At 40.9% G+C, this 18,395-nt stretch overlaps 1 protein-coding gene across 1 annotated transcript in view; it reads right to left on the bottom strand.

Moving 5' to 3' along the window:
• Positions 1-17,535, bottom strand: part of TMEM242 (transmembrane protein 242) — a 26,646-nt gene extending 9,111 nt beyond the window's left edge. Inside the window, exons 1-3 of the mRNA XM_003797854.3 lie at positions 17,435-17,535; positions 16,771-16,871; positions 14,231-14,368 (exon numbers count right to left, since the gene is read on the bottom strand). Coding sequence (XP_003797902.1) covers positions 14,231-14,368; positions 16,771-16,871; positions 17,435-17,522 — 327 coding nt within the window. The 5' untranslated portion in view covers positions 17,523-17,535. The remainder of the gene's footprint in view (positions 1-14,230; positions 14,369-16,770; positions 16,872-17,434) is intronic.
• Between the last annotated feature and the right edge of the window lie 860 nt (positions 17,536-18,395).

The following is an 18,395-nucleotide window of genomic DNA, read 5'->3' as shown; positions in this document are numbered from 1 at the left end:
AAAAAAAAAAAGAATAAGAGTCCTTACAAAATGAATACTTTATGTTCAGGACTTGAAAAACTATTCTCATTCTTTTGCGATGGAAATGTAGTCCAAGAAGAGAGGCGAAGTAAGCAAAGGAGTTGGTGAAGGAGAGGATGTGGCAGTTGGTAGAGTTCCTGCAATCCTCTTGCCTTGGTGTGACTTGCTGGCCATGCTGACTCAACTTTCCATACTAGAGGGATGAGACATCCTGTTTACATGGTACAGAGCCCAAGCTCCATGACACACGAAACTGTGAGAACACAAGATACATGAATTCTCTGTGTATTAGTGATCTAATTTATGGTAACCGTTTGTCAAATTAAAAATGGAAATTTTAGGGCAGCGCCTGTGGCTCAAAGGAGTAGGGCGCTGGCCTCATATGCCGGATGTGGTGGGTTCAAACCCAGCCCTGGCCAAAAACTGCAAAAAAAAAAAAAAAAGGAAATTTTAAAAGTGATTGTCTTGGGAGGTGCCTGTAGCTCAAAGGAGTAGGGCGCTGGCCCCATATGCCAGAGGTGGCAGGTTCAAACTCATCCTTGGTCAAAAAGAAAAAAAAAGTGATTGTCTTTATTTAACGGTGGTTAAAATTTTGGAGGGATCCTTTAAAAGGATCAACTTTTGACAGCGGTTGTTTCTTTTATCTCAGACATAACTTGAAATGTTTTAACCTGATGCCTGTTCCCACCTTCTTCCTATGACCAGTCAAATTATTTTCTAAGGTAAGTGCTCTTCAACATGAAATTCAAGGACATAAAGACTCTCAGCTGGATGGCGTCTGTCTATAATTTTCTTTCTGGAGTTTGAGCCTCTTCAGAGCTACAATCTCTGTGATAGCTGCCTCTTCAGTTTTTCCCCTTAGCCATGACTAAATCAGTTTGGAAGGAAAAAAAAAACTCTCTCCAAAAACAAAAATACACCAAACAAAGTAGCTTTTTTATTTACAACAAGTTCTCAAGATAAAAAGGAAAGCACTAAGAAAGATGAAGAGATGTACATGACCTCCAAAGCAGATTTAGGCCTACTCAAAGATGTGGAAAGCCAAATATAGCTAGACAGCTCCCTAATGGCTTTCTAACTTAGGTGGCTCATTATTTCTTTTGAATTGAAAACCCAACTCAAATTATCTGTTCAAAATGCAGCATAGTATCATAGCTGATGGTAGCATGACACCTTAATACTTTTGGTTACCTCAGTTAGGGAGGGAGGATGCAGGAAATGAAGACAACCAGCAAGTCCCTGGACCGAGAATGGGGGCAGCCAAGTCACTCTGTTCCTTCCACCTCAACTCTCACATCCAGCTCCACCAGCCTCCTTTTTCTGTCCAGAAGTCCAATTCTAATATTCCATCTTCTCACAAATGTTCACCAATCTCTCAAGCAGAACCGACTTTCTAAAACCTTATGTCATCATTGTACTTGGTACCTCTCTCCATTATAGGTTTTATTACATGCAATTAAATGTAAATACTCATGAATGTGTTACTCGAAAAGGGATGACCTCTTATTGGCCAGAGTATCCCTGTCCTCTGGAACAGAGCCGGGCACGTGAATAGGATTCAGTACATATTTATGGTAGAAAAGAATCAGTAAATAACTACTAACTGAGTAAGGCTATAGAGAGGGAAGGCTAGAGAACCCACCCGATGCCAGAGTTCTGGAAACAGAGGTAAGTAAAATGGGTAGGTAGTACCCGTTTGGGGCATTATAGCAAGGTTGATGCATAGATTTCAAATCTAGCTTTGGAGAAGCTAAAAGACCTTGTAATTATCTTTAAAGCCAAACTAAGTTAAAACATGACAACCCCCTTCCCCCCACAAAATCCTGCAGTGCTAGAAATCCAGTAAAACAAATATGCAATAGCTGAGGGATTATTTTTATCCTTTAAAGTTATTTAAAATGTTTTGTTCTTTGGAAAGCTTAAAAAAGATCAGCTCATAAAACCTATGCTTTGGGGGAAAAAAGGATGAAATGAAAGTAGTGTTAATTAATATTATAAGCTGATGTGAAATAGGCTATAAATTTACCAGGATGTAAGAATATTATATAAACACAATTATTTTAACAATCTTCTTTGTGATCTGAAAATCATTAAATGCAAATTGTAGTTTTAAAACAAATTAGTGGGCTCTAATTCTATTGCTCATAGATACTAAATTTATGTAACTTTGTAATCCTCACTTGGAAGTCTTTACAGATCCCAGTATATAGAGGCATTTTCCTTTGTCAGTAACACTGGGAAAGCTGGAGGGGAACAAAAGGGGCCACAAAGTCTGCCTTCCAGGTAGAATAAAGGCAGAAAGTTAATTTAAAAAGCAACACTGGAGGCCAGGTGCAGTTGCTGAGGCCTATAATCCTAGCATTCTGGAAGGCTGAGGGAGGAGGACTGCTTGAGGCCAGGATTTGGAGACCAGCCTGAGCAAGGGCAAGACCTCATCTCTACTAAAGATAGAAAAATTAGCTGGGCAAGGTAGTGCATGCCTATAGTCCCAGCTGTGTGAGAGGCCTGAGGCAGGAAGATCACTTGAGCCTAGAAGTTCGAGGCTGCAGTGAGGTATGATGACACTATTGCATTCTAGCAGGAACAACAAGCAAGACTCTATCTCAAGAAAAAAAAACCAAAACACCTACTACTGGGATCAACTTCCTCTTTATAGAATTTAAATACAGTAGAACCTCTGTAAGTTGACCACTCAAAGGACTACTAACAAACTGGTCAACATAAAGAACTAGGCCTACTATACTGACACATACATGTGATACCTGTCTGATTTATGAAAATTAGGTCAACTTAAGGGAGGTGGTCAACTATGGAGGTTCTACTGTATTATAAAATGAGTTTTTAAGCTCTATTCTAATAAATTACTCAAACCACATTCTTCTTTAAAAGCATCATCTTATACATAATTTTTGATGTAATGGAGAAAAGCCACTTGTATTAATCACTAAAAAGGAAAAACAGAAAATATTTTGATGTAGTACAAAACATGAAAAACGAATAAATTAAAATTTATTAGTATGTATTTAGGTATCTTAAATCCTATCTATCTAAAAATTGAAGTCTAATTGTATGGGTGCTGTTCTATTAATTCACTCCATTTATTCCCTGTGATTGGATCAATAGAAGTTGTACTGCAGTCCTCATAAACAACAGCTTGTTCATCCAAAAAAAGACATGAGGAATATCTTTGTGTATGGAGATTACTTTCCATTTGACATAGAAACTTACGGTATTTTATAAATGCAAATCTGTCAAAACAGATGAATGCCACGTTGTAAAGCTTAACAATTAATTTGCCCTAAGACTCTGGGCAAAGAATTGTCAGCAATGGGGAATGGTGAGGAGAGGAAAAAATGTTCCAGTGGGGATAAACAAGTATAGGGCTCAGAGGCCAGAGGCGAGAAGCTATGAAGAACATTGCCTTTCAGCATGGCTAGAATTCTGAGCAAGGCAGAGGGTTGAAGACAGACACTGCTCGAGTTTTAACTGTAGTACTACTGACCTTTTGGACCAGACAGTTCTTTGTGGGAACTTGCCTTATGCACTGTGGGATATGTGGCAGCATCCTTGGCCTCTACTCACTAGATGGCAGTAGCAGCATCCCAGTTACGACAGCCAACAAAGTGTTGCCATGTATCTTTGGGGACCGGGTGATTTGCCTCTAGTTGAAAACCAACAAATTAAAGAATAAGCAGAGGCTACATCACATAGGAACTCATAAACTATTTTGAGGAACATGGACTTTATTCTCAAAAGAGGGAACCACTGAAATGGTAGAAACAATGTAATTGGATACATTCCACAAATACTTGCTAGACACCTATGTATGTTAGGTACTGTAATAAGTGCTGAAAATACAAGAATCAACAAGCTAAATGAGGTCTTTCAGAATTTACATTCTTTGTGAAGACTGTTAAAACAAGAAAATGATCAATATAATTTCATTTGGTAATAGGTGCTGCAAAGAAGAAAATAGAATAGTGTCAGAAAGTAACTGGTGGAGATGAAGACATCTGGGTCTGGGGAAGCTTCTCTGAGGAGGTGAAATAAACTCTGGATGGCATCAAAGAGCCTGCCATACAAGGGCCTGGGAAAGGAGTTTCCTGGCAAAGCCAGAATAAAGGCCGAAAACAGGAATAAGCCTGATGTGCTAAAGGAACAAGGCTGGCAGGACAGGAGTGCAGAAGAGATGGGTGAAGTGGGTGGCTGTGGTGGCCCAGGATGAGGTCAGCAAGGCAGGTGCGCTCCATCACATAAGCCTTCAGTGGGAAGCCACTGAAGGGTTTTAAATAAAGGAGTGGCATGATGGGACTTACACTGTAAAAATATCTCTGGCTGCTGTGTAGAGAAAAATTCTAGGAGAAGTAAAGAAGAGGCCAGGAAACTAGACAGGAAACTCCTTCAATGTGCTGGGCAAAAGATGAATGGGAGTGGAAAGAGATGGAAGCAGCAGAGCTGATGAGCAGGATATGCTTGAAGCAGCTGAAAGGAAAGGCGGGAATGAGAGATTCTAAGAGGATTCATACCTGCATTTCTGGTTTGAACTGGAAGGATGGGATGATGGTGGCATTTACTGAAATGGGGAATCCAAAGGAGAAGCAAGTCAAGGAGGCAGTGAGGAAGTCAAGGGTTCTGGCTAGGATGTGGGCCGTCTGACATGCTTGGGAGACCTACATGTGAAGGTCAGGGCTGCAGCTACTGGATCATGTTATTGTACAGACTGTTCAATATCATGCCAGGGCCTAGAAGAAGGACGCGAGGGGCTGAACACAGATGGGGAAGAGAAGAGTCCATGAGCCGCTGGACACTGACACTCAGGGGTCAGCCTGGGTAATGGCCAGGAAAGGAAGCAGGCAAATTGGTCAGTGAGGTCAAAGGTGTCTCAGAAGCCACAAGATAGTGTGCCAGGAGGGAGAGATGTTTAATTGTGTCAAATGTTGCTGGGAGGTCAGCTAACAGAGGATAAAGATAAGACCTGGATGTGGAAACAAGGAGGGCACTGGCAACCTTGACAACAGCAGTTTCTGTGCAGCGCTAGGGCAAGGAGCTGGACTCAGGTCAGGAAGTGAAGTCAATGACCACAGGACCACTCTTTCTGGAAATTTTTTTCTACAAAGGGGAGCAGACAAATGGGCTGGTAGCTGGAGGGAGATAAAGAATATCGAGAGAGGGGCGGCGCCTGTGGCTCAAAGGAGTAGGGCGCTGGCCCCACATGCCAGAGGTGGTGGGTTTAAACCCAGTCCTGCCAAAAACTGCAAAAAAAAAAAAAAAAGGATATCGAGAGAGAATTTTGAGAGATGGGAGGAACTAGACCATGTTAGTACACTGGAGCCCAGAGGGACAAAGTAACAATCAGCAAAGTCTGAAGATAATGACAGGAGTAAGGTCCCTGGGTAGGTGTCAAGGGATAGGATCTAACCAGCATGGACCTTTTACCCTTGTTAACAGGAAGAAAGGGAGAGTGTGCAGTACAGATGCAAGTACAAGTCTGGGGAAGGTGCAGGCCAAGCACTCTGGCTGCAGTGTGCAGAGAGGACTGCAGAGAGGCACGGCGGAGGGCAGGGGGAACACAGAAAGCAAGAACGGGCCCCCAACCATAGTGGCTGTAAGGGTGGAGAGAAGCAGGACCTGGTGACTGTTTAAATACAGGTGAAAAAAGAGGGAGGTCCTGACCAGCAAATCTGATTTTTCTTTCTGGGCAGCTTTGTGGGTGATGCTGCCATTCACAGCATAGTGAGTGACCCAGGTGTGGGCTACAGGTTGCCGGTCAATGACCGCTCACGGGGGAACACACAGGATGTCTGCAGGACAGCCACACATCAGTGTCCGTCCAGTCAAGTAGGCCTGTGAGCCTGGAGCTCACTGGAGTGGCTGGAAGCTGTGAAGGGGAGACGAGGGCAAAAGGAGGAGCCTTGCACGTAACTGGAAAAGAGCAGCGGCACTTCACAAGTCAGTGTAACAGGCAGAAGTTACAAGATCCCAACTGTCACTGAGAAAAACTATTAAGAGAATAAAAGGACGATTAAAGCCCAGAATCTGTTAGCACAAGAAGCAAACAGTAACTGGTAGATCTGAGTCATTAAGAAAAAGTTAAATTGGTTGGGCATGGTGGCTCATGCCTATAATCCCAGCACTCTGGGAGGCCCAGGTAGGAAGACTGCCTAAGCTCAGGAGTTTGAGACCAGCCTGAGCAACGGCAAGACCCCGTCGCTATTAAAAAATAGAAAAACTGCTGTGTTAACCAGTTTGATGAAAATATTTCAAATTGCATATAAAACCAGCACATTGTGCCCCATGACTACATTAATGTACACAGCGATGATTTAATAAAAAAAAAAAAAAAAAAAAAAAAAATAGAAAAACGAGCCAGGTGCACATCTATAGTCGCAGCTACCCAAGAGGCTGAGGTGAGAAGATAGCTTGAGCCCAACACTTTGAGGCTGCTGTGAGCTATGACGCCACGGCACTCTACCCAGGGTGACGGAGTGAGACTCTGTCTCAAAACAACAGTAACAACAGAGAGGACAGAGAAGAGACCCCAAACGAAATCAAGAATACCTTTCCTCCTGTGGACTAAGGCTGGAAACATTCCTGAGGTGATTGAGTCTGATTTTTGTCAGGCCTCTATACGAGAAGGCTCTTACCGCAAAGCTTACCTTTGTGATTAAGTGTTGCACATTCCACTTTGTTAAATGCTTGGTGTCCTATTTTACTTATAAAAGGAGACTGGTGGGTTTCTAAAGAGGTATTTTGGAAATATGCCCAAATAGCTGATTCTCCTTCTGGCTTAAAAAATAAAGCACATTGGTCATAACCTCCCATTTTAAACAAAACCAGTCCTCGCAAATCAGTCTCTTGTCATCAAATTGCTCCTCCACACCTATATTAAGTGCCCCACCTACCTTGTTATTAAGCCCATTAGCACTGCATTGGCACGGGAAATAGGGTGACAGAGATGCTTTTATCACCTCAGACTTGAACTTACTAACTGATGCATAGTGCCACTTCCAGTTCATTTAAAAATAAATTCTTCCCGGAAAACATTCCTCAATATTTTAGCTGTCTGAAGGCCCAAAAGCTTGACAGATGGAACTATGTTTACAAGATATGGTATCTCTGTTCTAGAAGTTCTAGTAAGTACTACCAAGAAGAGGAAGTGAGGTGAGTCGGCTGATGTGTGGTAAGGCTGATGTGTGATAATCGGAATAAGAAACTAAAGCTTGCTTCCTGGGGGCAGATGCTGGTAGCAATCTAGGCAAGAACAGAAGGGAAAAGTTTCAGCTGCTTTTCAGACTTCTCCTGCAGATCACTCCTTTTATAAGTAAAGGTTGCCATTAAACAACTTGCCAGGAGATCCATATGTGTTTTTAGTCTTTGATCTACACACTGAAAACTATATAGCACTTAAAGTCTATTCCTTACACCCCTGCCTTTTGAAACACAATCTTGCTGTGTTGCCCCTGCTAGTTATTGTGCAGTGGTGTCACAGCTCAGAGCAACCTCAAACTCCTGGGCTCAAGCCATCCTGCTTTAGCCTCCTGAGTAGCTGGGACTATAGGCAAACTACTGCACCCCACTATTCTTCTAGTTTTAGTAGAAATGTAGTCGTGCTCTTGCCCAGGCAGGTCTCAACTCCGGAGCTAAAGCAGTCCTACCACCTCGTCCTCCCAAAGTGCTAGGATTACAGGCATGAGCCACCATGCCCCACCCGATTTCCCTTCTTGGAAATCAAAGTTAAAAATTTCTAAGCTTTGCCATAGTTTTATTTACAGGTTTTATTTACGGGTTCTACCAGCCACTCTACAGTGCTGCTTCATTTGAGAAGAATAAATAAAAGTAGTGTAGGAATAAATGTACTAAGAGATTCACTAGAACAGTGGTAAAAAACTGAAATCAAAAGAAAGAAACTTGATTGTAATTATTACCAAAAGCCCTCAGCCTAGTCAGAAATTTATTAAGAAATGAGCCTTAATATAAAAATTATACCTAAGAACAGCTACAGAAAATAACTAGAATAAATAAATTTCCCCAAGAATGTATCCAATATCATCTTAGAAGATATTAGTTGCCTTAAATAAGGCTCTACCTTATAACAGAGAAGTCAAATTTCTACTTTTAGAGAAATACTTAAAATATCTGTTTTATTTACATGTTTTACTTGTTACTTTTTAGAAAAAAGGAGGCCTGGGCTCTTGAGAAAGCAATAACTTCTATCAGCAGAGGAGGTGGTAAGACGGGCCTGGAAAGGTTGCAAGCCTCCAATCACAAATTATTTCCATAAAGGCCTTTCTAACAGCAGGGGTTCAAGAGAGATACAGTTAAAAAAAATTATTTTCCATCAGATTGGCAAAAATTTCAGAGTAATAGAAGCTACTAATGGCGAGGGTGCTAGGAACTTGTATACATTGTTGATATCTTCTAAGTTGTATAAACTTTCTGGAGGGCTGTTACTAATAGGTATCAAAAACATTTTTAAAATATACTTTGAGTCAACAAACTTCGCTTTAGGACAAATTTCTCAAACAAGAAAAATGCAATAAGATGTATGCTTACAGGTTCACTATGGTATTTAATAGTGAAAAATTGCAATCTAAATGTCATTGGCAGAAGACTGATAAAGTAGATTACAATATACAACAGAGAACTGCATAATCATTAAAAGTGATGGAGCTTTATACACTCTGCTGTGCAGAGATGTTCCTGTAACTGTTAGTGGAACAAACTCCAGACAGCGCCTATAGCAAAGCAGCATCTCTAGACAAGTATATGAATATACCCATCAAGGTGGCCCAAAAGGATATAGCTACTGCAGTTATGGTCACAACTTAGTAGGATTTATGTAATTTTTGTTTCCTTTTCTGTACTTTTCTACTCTGATTTTTTTTAAAAAAAATAAGTACCTTATTTTTATTTTTAAAAAGCTGTCAGTTTTTAAAAAGACAGGTTCTAAATATATTTTTCTTCAAAACTAAACACTAAGATATGTAATTAGAGACAAATATTTGATATCCCATGGTAAAAGGATAAAAGAAAAATCAAAAACTTCTGTCATTTATACATTAAGTTTAAATCTTTGGATAATTTAAAGTATTTCACAATAACTAAGAACATTTTCATTGAAGATTTTTAATCACAATTGAGGTTTTAGCTTCTATGAGGGCAATAGCTACATATTATCTATAAGTCTATCTATAAATCCTATAAATGATGTCTGGTGTGGACATCATGAACACACTCTATATAAACAACAGTTATCGCTGCCAGTCCTCTGCAATAATAACCTTCTCACGTACAAACAAAGAGCACAGGTCCACAGGCACGGCACATCTGCCCTTGTACAAAGTTCTGATCATAGCAACCAGGAGTTTTTTAGACATCTAATGTTTTTCCTTCTAAGGGGGGACAAAAGACAAGGTAGTCTTACTATAAACTAAAACTCTTTTGAAATCTTATTTATCCTACTATAAATAATAAAAGGTAAAAAAGTAACATGTAAATAACTGTAAACAACAGGTTTCTTCATTTTCCCCCCCAATAATTAGGGAATTACCAGTTAACACTAGACTTCCTTAGGCTGTTTACCTCAACTATTCTCTAAAGTTAAACTATCTGGCCTTGATAAAACAATCTAGTCAGACTATCCAACGTGCACTGACCTGGTCAGTCTCCCAGGATCGTGTATGGAGCTGATTTAGGGGACCAAGAACCAACCCCAGGAAATGTTCATCTCTTTTTTTCTACAATGAAGTTATTATGATAAAAGTAATGCTACCTCAATCACAATCAGATTATCAAATACCATAATTCAAAGTAATCAACAAATACAAACCGAGCAATCCAGCCATGCTTGCTGGTCCAAGGGCTGGTCATACTCAATCTGGACTGATTTCTATCCAAAGGCAGGGAGGGTCCTATTTCAGTGCTGGGCAAATTTACCTGCTTGGTCAGCATTATAACAGGATAGCTTCTACTAACTCTTATTCTTTGGAACCTCTGGGAAATGATATGCCATGGTGTAAAATAAAAAGGTATATATTTTTTAATGTATTATATGCATTCTATGTGAAATGAAATTCCATAATCATTATGAATAAACTGAGCAAAACCACAGTATTTTAAAGAAACTGAAAAGTTTCACTTTAAGCATTTTTTACATGTTATTTTTTTGGCCAGCAGATGTAGCTGTGAACTAAAATAGGAAAAATAAGCACTTTCATCAAGCAGCTCAAGGTCAGCCATTAGATGGCACCCTTTTTTTGGAACTAGGTTTATCTCAGAGATTTAATACAATTCAAGGTAGCTAACAACAATTATTTGACTTGAGTTGATTTTTAATTACTTGTGTTTATACAGAATGATCATTAACCATTTGAGTGTGTAGACTTAGACCATTTCTGTTCAACATTTTTCCAACTAAGATTGTTTCCTGAGTATAGAAAGTGACATTTCTCGGTAAGAGGCAGTACGTAGTGAAGAAAGTTCATCACCGGACTAAGGGCAACCTCATAGTATTCACTGGCACTCTAAATGCAGAGCTGATATCTACTGTATTGCTTTCTGCAAGCTTCAGAGAAGGGTCATACCATAAGAATTTACTGGGAAAGTCAAAGGTAAGACTGCACAGTCTGCTGGGATGCCCTGTCTTAGTGATACCAGACAGGTGGCGCCCCAGCCAGCTCAGCCTAGCAGGGATGGAGGACCTGCCACCTCTGTCTTGGTGGTGTTGGTGGTGGCAGCCCTCAGAGGAACCAGCAGGCTGGAGCATAGGCAAGCAAGGGGAGTTTCCCTCCCCCACCGGAGGCTCCAGTAACCAAAGGAACTGGACACAAGCAGGGGAAGACACTGGCTATTCCTCCAGTGCATCCCTGATTGGTCTATTTTCAAAACCTGCTCCTGATTGGTCTGTTTTCAGGACCCGAAAGCTCACTGGACAACTGCCCCTATATAAGCCCCTGAGCAGAGAGTCTAAGTGCAGATCTCTGCAGACCTCCCAGGAAGAGAGAGCAGAAGAGCAATAGCCGTAACACATCCTGCTCTGCAAGGTTTGGCTCTTTCTAAGAGCTGTAACACTTGTATCCTACTCTGCAAGGAGGTTTGGTTCTTTGTAAGAGCTGTGACACTTGTATAAAACCTATCTTACTACTGATCCTGCTGTGGAAGGTTTGGCTCTTTGTGAGAGCTGTAACACCTGTTGAATAAAACCTAACCTACTGTTGATCCTGTGGTCCGTCGATTCATTCATCGAATCGTTGAGACCAAGAGCCTGGAAATCCAGTATCAAAAGTCTGGTATCATTAGCACACTGACTGGCTCAGGGCAGGTCCACAAGTGACTTTTGAATGAACAAATTCACAAATTAAAAACACTACTGCCTTTAAAATATGAGCCCTTAAAAAAGTATCAATGCAGTAGGTTCATTTCTCTGTAAGACTCTTAAACACGGCAATCAAATTGGTAAGCCTAATGACCTATGTATAGGGAGAGATTACATTTGTATTCTCTTTTTAGACAGATATGAGGATGCAATATAAAAAGATTACATTTTTTTTTCTTTTTTGAGACATGGTCCTGCTGTGGTGTCCAGGCTGGAGTACAGCTGGTGTCATCATAGCTCCCTATAACCTCAAATTCCTGGGCTCAAGTGATATTCCTGCCTCAGCCTCCTGAGTAACTAGGACTACAAACCACCTCGCTAATTTTTATATTCTTGTAGAGATGGGAGTCTTACTTGCTTAGGCTGGTCTCAAACTCTTGGCCTCAAATAATCTTCCTGCTTCAGCTTCCCCAAATGCTAGGATTATAGATGTGTGTTACCACACCTGGCCAGCTTCCACATATTCTTATGTTTTGTAGCACCAAGCAAAAAATACTTTTTTCTCCCCAAAATATTTTATTTAGGCAATAATTGTCTTATTAGTACCAAAAGAAGTTGTTTGTTTGTTCCTAGAACATACAAACTAAAATAGCATAGTCTCACCATAAAGCCTCAATTCTCAAGCATATAAATTAGATAACCCAATTTTTGTTGGTCTATGAAAATTTTGATTGATTCAGTCTTATGCCTCTTCTAAATCAAGAACTATTCATATTTCAAACACCTTAAAATTTTACTGTTCAGCTTACAACCTACATTATTAAACACTGGAAACATCACAGATCAATTCCATGCAATCCATGTAAAGTAGAGTGTTAAGAGACTGTCATTTCTGTAAAACTAGAAAGTTAATAGCTTTATTACTAAGTAACCTGAAGACTCAGACCTGGGTTCAAATCTTGACTCTGCCTGATACAAGTTATGTGATCTTGGGCAAGTGACTTAACTTGTTGAGGCCCAAGTTCCTAAGTTATAAAATGGGAGGTGTAATATTTGCTGTACTGTTATTATTAAGATTAAATAATCTGCTTTGTTTTAAATGTCTGGTATTATGACTAAAATTATACCAGAAGAAGAAATTTTATATTGGTCAAAAGCAAAACTGAGGTAACAGCAAATGATGAACAATCTCAGTCACAGGTTTTCTGTCTTTTCCTAGAAATCCCTAATTTAGTACTACAAATGATGAGTAGCCAGCAAAGTGACTCTAAAAATAAAAGTTAGTCAGACAGAAGAAAAAGCACACTCATCGAATGGTGTACTGTGAGTGAAAAGCACGATGATGACTATGAGGGCTGTCTAGCAACTCCCCCCACTTGCCTCAGTTTCCCCCAGTTACTAAATAACTCTCATCAGCTACTCATGCTGTTAATTCTCCCAGCTTAAAAAAGCAAAAACAAAAAGGCTCTCTCTTGACCCCACTCAGCTAGGACTTCATTTCCTTCTCTCACTTTACAGCAAAACTCAAGACTTGCCCAGACACACTGTCTCCAATTTCTCCCCTCTATTCTCTTTTGAGTCTGCTCAGGCTTTTCCCCCATTTCACCAAATTCCACCACACTGCTGAATTCAGTGAATTATCAGTCATCTTCCACCAGCACTCAACACAGTTAATCACTGCTCCTTGGAATGTTTTCTTCACCCGGCGTGCAAGTCCCCATTCTGGTCTTCCCTATCTCTTTAGCAGAATAATCTTTGCCTCCTCCTCATTCCCTGAACTCTAAACATTAGGGGTGGCCAAGCACTCCTTCCTCAGACCTCTTCTCTTTTCCTTTTGCCCTCATTGCCTTGGTGAGCTCATTTGGTCTCACAGCTTTACTACCCATACACTGAGGAGTTTCAAGTGTGTCTTCACCGTGTACCTCTCCCCAGAACTCTGAACTTCTGTACGTAATGCTTATTTGACTCTCCACCTGGCTAATAGATGTCTCAGAATCACAAGTCCCAGACTGAGCTCCTGACATTATCCCCAGTGCCTGCTCCTCTCACACTAGCCCCATCCATTCTACAGCTATTCATGTCAAGAGTCTTGGCGACATCCCTGACTTCACTTTTCCTCACACTCCACATCTAATCTATAACTAATCCTTGGTGACCCCACCTTGGAAAAATACCCAGAATCTCTTTTCATCAACTCCACTGCTGCCACCTATTCTAAACTACCATCAACTGAACTTGTACCTGGTCCACAGAACTTCCTACCGGTTGTTTGAAAACAGTAACACAATTATTCTTAATGTATTACGTTTTAGCTTGGGGTATAAATTGTATACTTATATATAGACATACACACAGAGATATACACACATGCAGGCTTTTTTCCAATAATGTATAAATAGCACATTAATAATTTAAATGATTATTTTTAAAATGCTTTAACTATTTTACAAGGATGTTTACGTACACATATAACAGATGTCAAACAGCACAGAAAGTCGTTGCAAATTAATAATTTTTTTTTTGCAGTTTTTGCCTGGGGCCGGGTTTGAACCCACCACCTCTGGTATATGAGGCTGGTGCCCTACTCCTTTGAGCCACAGGTGCTGCCTGCAAATTAATAATTTTATTGAACAAATAGCTAATGTCAATTTATACAGAATGAACATTAGCTGTGAATTAGTCATTTAATTATATTTGAAATTTCACCACCTTCAAACATTTAAATTTGTTGTTTGTGACTTACTAGAAGGGAGGAGTTGCCTGTATTAGCAAGAATTTAGTCACATACTCTGCCAACACTTCCTAAGGCAGTGACCATACTACATACAAATTTGACTGCAATACGGAAAGGAGAATAAATATCCCGAGAGCAATTACAGGACTGTTGTTACTTACACTGTGAACTCCTAAAGCTTTCCAGACTGCGAAGCTGATCATACCAACCCCACACCACGCATAAAGTGAGCCCCAGCCCAGAGCTCGAAGGGCAAGGGAAGACCCACTCTCCGGTAAGGCAGCTGTGGCCATACTTCCCTGAAATGAAGACAGAAAGGTTTGGGTTAAAATAATCACTTCAGAAAGAATAAGTATTCTGGTAGTACCTGAAATTTATTCTCTGTGTAAGCAACAAATTGGGAAGCCCTACCAACCCAAGGTCAAATACCAGCTTTGCTACTTACTAACTGTGTGCCTTCTCCGACTGACAAACATTTGAGTATGCAAAGCACTATGCCTATTAATTCTTCCAGGGAAACTGTATTCTCTCAAGCTCTTTCTATCGCCAATTCATTGGCATTTTTATTAGAATGACATTAAACTAGTTAGCTAATCTGGTAAGAGATAGCAAATTTATAACATTCTGTCTTCTATCTGGAAATACATTTCCGTTTATTAGAATCTTTTTCTCTTTCAGGATTAATTTTCCCTAACTGAAAGGTTTATCATTTTAAGTCCTTTTGGGTTGTTTGAATCTGTATTAGATAGTGGACAGAGTAACAACATTGCTAAAAATAGTATCGTTTACTTTCCAGAAGTAATGGAAGATGAATTGATTACCATGTTAGGCAAGTTGTTTAATTGCTTAACCTATTTTTCTTAAAACAGACATTTATTGTTTAATCCATCTGTGCCTCAGTTTCCTGCTCTTTACTGGGAAAAATTTATTAACTACCTCATAAGCCATGATGGGGCTTAAATGAGTAAAGAAAGAGCAGCTAGAACATTAAGTATTACAGATCGTTGTTAGTCACGTTAGAGAAGACCTACAGGTGTGCATTGAAATGCACACCCTGGTATTCTTAGAGTAGTGCTTGGTCGTAGAAACTTACTAATTGTGTGCTCTGGAATCTCAGAGTACTTCTACAAACTATTTCACCTCTAAAAAAAGAGTCGGTTAAGTGGTAATGTTCTAATTCAAATCTTTTTCCCGGCGGGGGGGTGGGGTTGGGTGGGGGGCAGAACCTTAACATATGTAACAATCCAAAACAGTGGTTCTCAAACTTTCTGGTCTCAGCAGTCCTTTATACTTGGACTCTCAAAGATTTTCAGTTATGTAGGTTACATTTATCAACATTTAATGTGGGCCTGGCACAGTGGCTCACGTCTATAATCCCAGCACTTGAGAGGCCGAGGTGGGGGACTGCCTGAGTTCACAAGTTCAAGACCAGCCTGAGCAAGAGTGAGACCCTGTCTCTAAAAAACAGCTGGGTGGGCTCGGCGCCTATAGCTCAACCGGCTAAGGCGCCAGCCATGTACACCTAAGGTGGCGGGTTCGAATCCCCAGCCCGGACCCGCCAAACAACAATGATGGCTGCAACCAAAAAATAGCCAGGCGTTGTGGCGGGCGCCTGTGGTCCCAGCTACTTGGGAGGCGGAGGCAAGAGACTCGCTTGAGCCCAGGAGTTGGAGATTGCTGTGAGCTGTAATGCCAGGGCACTCTACCCAGGGGGACAGCTTGAGGCTCTGTCTAAAAAAAAAAAAAAAAAAAAAAACAGCTGGGTGTTGTGGGGAGCACCTGTAGTCCCAGCTACTTTGGATCCTGAGACAACAGGATCGCTTAAGCTGAGGAGTTTAAGATTGCTGTGAGCTGTGATGCCATAGTACTCTACCAATGATGAAAAAGTGAGACTCTGTCTCAAAAAAAAAAAAAAATTTAATGTACTTGAAATTAAAATTAAGAAATCCTTAAATTTTATTTATACACTTTAAGATAGTAATCCTTTATAGAGTAATATAAACCCATTTTTATAAAAATTATTTTTCAAAACAAAAAAATTAGTGCAATGAGATGTAATGTTTTACATTTTGTTAATCTTTTAAATGTCTAACTTAATAAAAGATAGACGGATTGTTATATCTGCTTCTGCATTCAGTCTGTTGCAAAATTTTTTTTGTTAAAGTTCATGGATAAAATCTGGTCTCATTCAGATATCTTTGGAAAAAGTAGTATTTTAATAGCTTTCCTTCTTTGATGCTACACAAAAACATGACACACAACTTCTTACAGGTTAGTTGCGATATGGAATCTGAAGTCATGTCAGTGAATTTCTTTTATGTAACTTGTTGCATGAAAATCCAGTAATCTTTCTAAATGATACATAAAATATTGGGGCCTCTTAAAATTGATAGTGAATTACCCAGATTCAGATTTAAAGTTGTGTTGTGAATAGGAAATGTACTGGATAAGCTTTTAAAATCTGCTAAAATGTAAGAAGTACATACCTAAGTACTTCTTTTTAAATAAAAATAAAGACTACCAATTAATTTGTACCCTGCAATCATAAGGTATATATAAATTTTCCTCGTAATGTGAAAGGCCATCAACATTTATTTTTCCTATGGAAAAAAATGCTGTTTATTGTATGTAAACAATAACAATGCTATGGAGTTCAGTGAACTCCAATGAACTCCAGTGAATGGGGTTCAGTGTCACATACCTTATTGAACCATTCAGGGCTTTTCTTTTTAGCCAATGATAATGTTGTAACAAATCCAGCCAGCATTCCCGCTGCAGCAACAGTACCTAAGAAAATTCCACCTGCCAAGAGGTTGGAGAGGGATTTAAAAGAGAAACAAAAACAAAATCTAAAGTTAAAATGATATATACACAGGTACTTTTCAGACACTATTTAAATTAAAGTCAAAATCACTTTTGAAAATGAAGAAACCATGGCTAAGCAGCTTTTGTCAACTGTAAATGATAGCGACCGTGAATTCTGTGTGACCTCACGACCTCTGGTTCCTGGAGTCATTCTGAGATACCAGGCCCAAGTGCAGAGAGAGGGCACTTCCCCTCTCCCGCGGGACAGCGGCGTGAAGTTTTTCCCGGGCAGGAAGAGAGATAGGAGCAATTAAAAAAGGCAAGACTCGAGAAAACCTGCAGAGGTAAAGGCAAAATACGGCACGCACCGGAGAATAGCTCGTGGGATCTGCCCTCCGTCCAAGGGGAGACTCGACTCCGCAAGTGACTTACCCACCGGCTAAACTCTGGGGCATGCCCAAGCTCAGGGCTCTCAGAGAGGGTTGCTTGGGAATACCCGCTGGGGCGCAGGCCACGGCCCAGATGAGCTCGCCCGACAACCGCGCTGATCCACATCGCACCTTTGACAAGAAAAAGCCGGTCTTCTGTAGATCCCGAAGTCTCCAGCCGAGAAGACGACAGCACAGCGCCAGAGCCCGCCTTCTCCATGTTTTAAGTCCGCAGTCCTGTGTCCTGCGCCAACTCGGTCCGGGTGGAAGCAAGAGCGAGGCGAAGAAGTAAGGTTCCGGGGTCATTTCTCTCTGTGCAACCTGATACGTGTCCGAAGTATGGCTTCCGTCTCCAGGCTGGCTGCTGCTGTAGGGTCGGGAAGATAAGGTGGTTGTACTGAGTGTCCCCAGCCCGGTGCTGGGGCAGTGTTCTCCAAGCCGGTCTTTCAGGGAGGATCACTTGTCTTCTCCAGGGCAATCAGGGCGAATTGCAATAATTACTTTGTCTATTTGAAACAAAGCTTAGCCCTGACTCTAGGAGGCAGAGAGGGGTCTGAGATTGCTCCAGGAGCCCATTGCCAGCTTGGTGCGAGACCCTGGAGCTCAGTTTCAAGGTCAGCCTTATGCTGCGTCCAAAGATTGGTCCAGCGCTAACCTTGGAGTTTTCAAAAGGAGACTTCAGTGTTTTCTCTGCACTTTTCTGAGAAATTTTGTAGCAGTCGTCCCTTTAAGTGTAAGTGACTGGTTTTATCCTTGGAAGAGGCCCAGCCTCTCAGCTCTGAGGTGATGGACTTCCTTACCCCATTTTCATTGGTCCTACGGCGGGGAGTAGACAACTAAGAAGATAACTGAATGAATGGTACAACTCCAGCGAGGAGAGCAGAGGCCGCGCAGAGGCCGCTCTAAGAGCTTGCAGAGCTGTGGGAACGTTGGCAGCTAGCAAGCAGGCTTGGTCATCACTTTGGGAGGCTGCTTAGCTTACAGTGATGGATTCTGTAAATGGCCATTAAGAGGAGAAGGCTAGCGGCCACAGAACATCTTTTCAGCCTCTCAGACAGAGATGCATGACATAATCTTTTAAAATGAGGCAGTC

Source organism: Otolemur garnettii, unplaced genomic scaffold (genome assembly GCF_000181295.1).
Source record: "Otolemur garnettii isolate 467f Iridium unplaced genomic scaffold, OtoGar3 scaffold00126, whole genome shotgun sequence".
Taxonomy (NCBI): Eukaryota; Metazoa; Chordata; class Mammalia; order Primates; family Galagidae; genus Otolemur; species Otolemur garnettii.
This window is presented reverse-complemented; position numbering and strand designations above follow the sequence as displayed.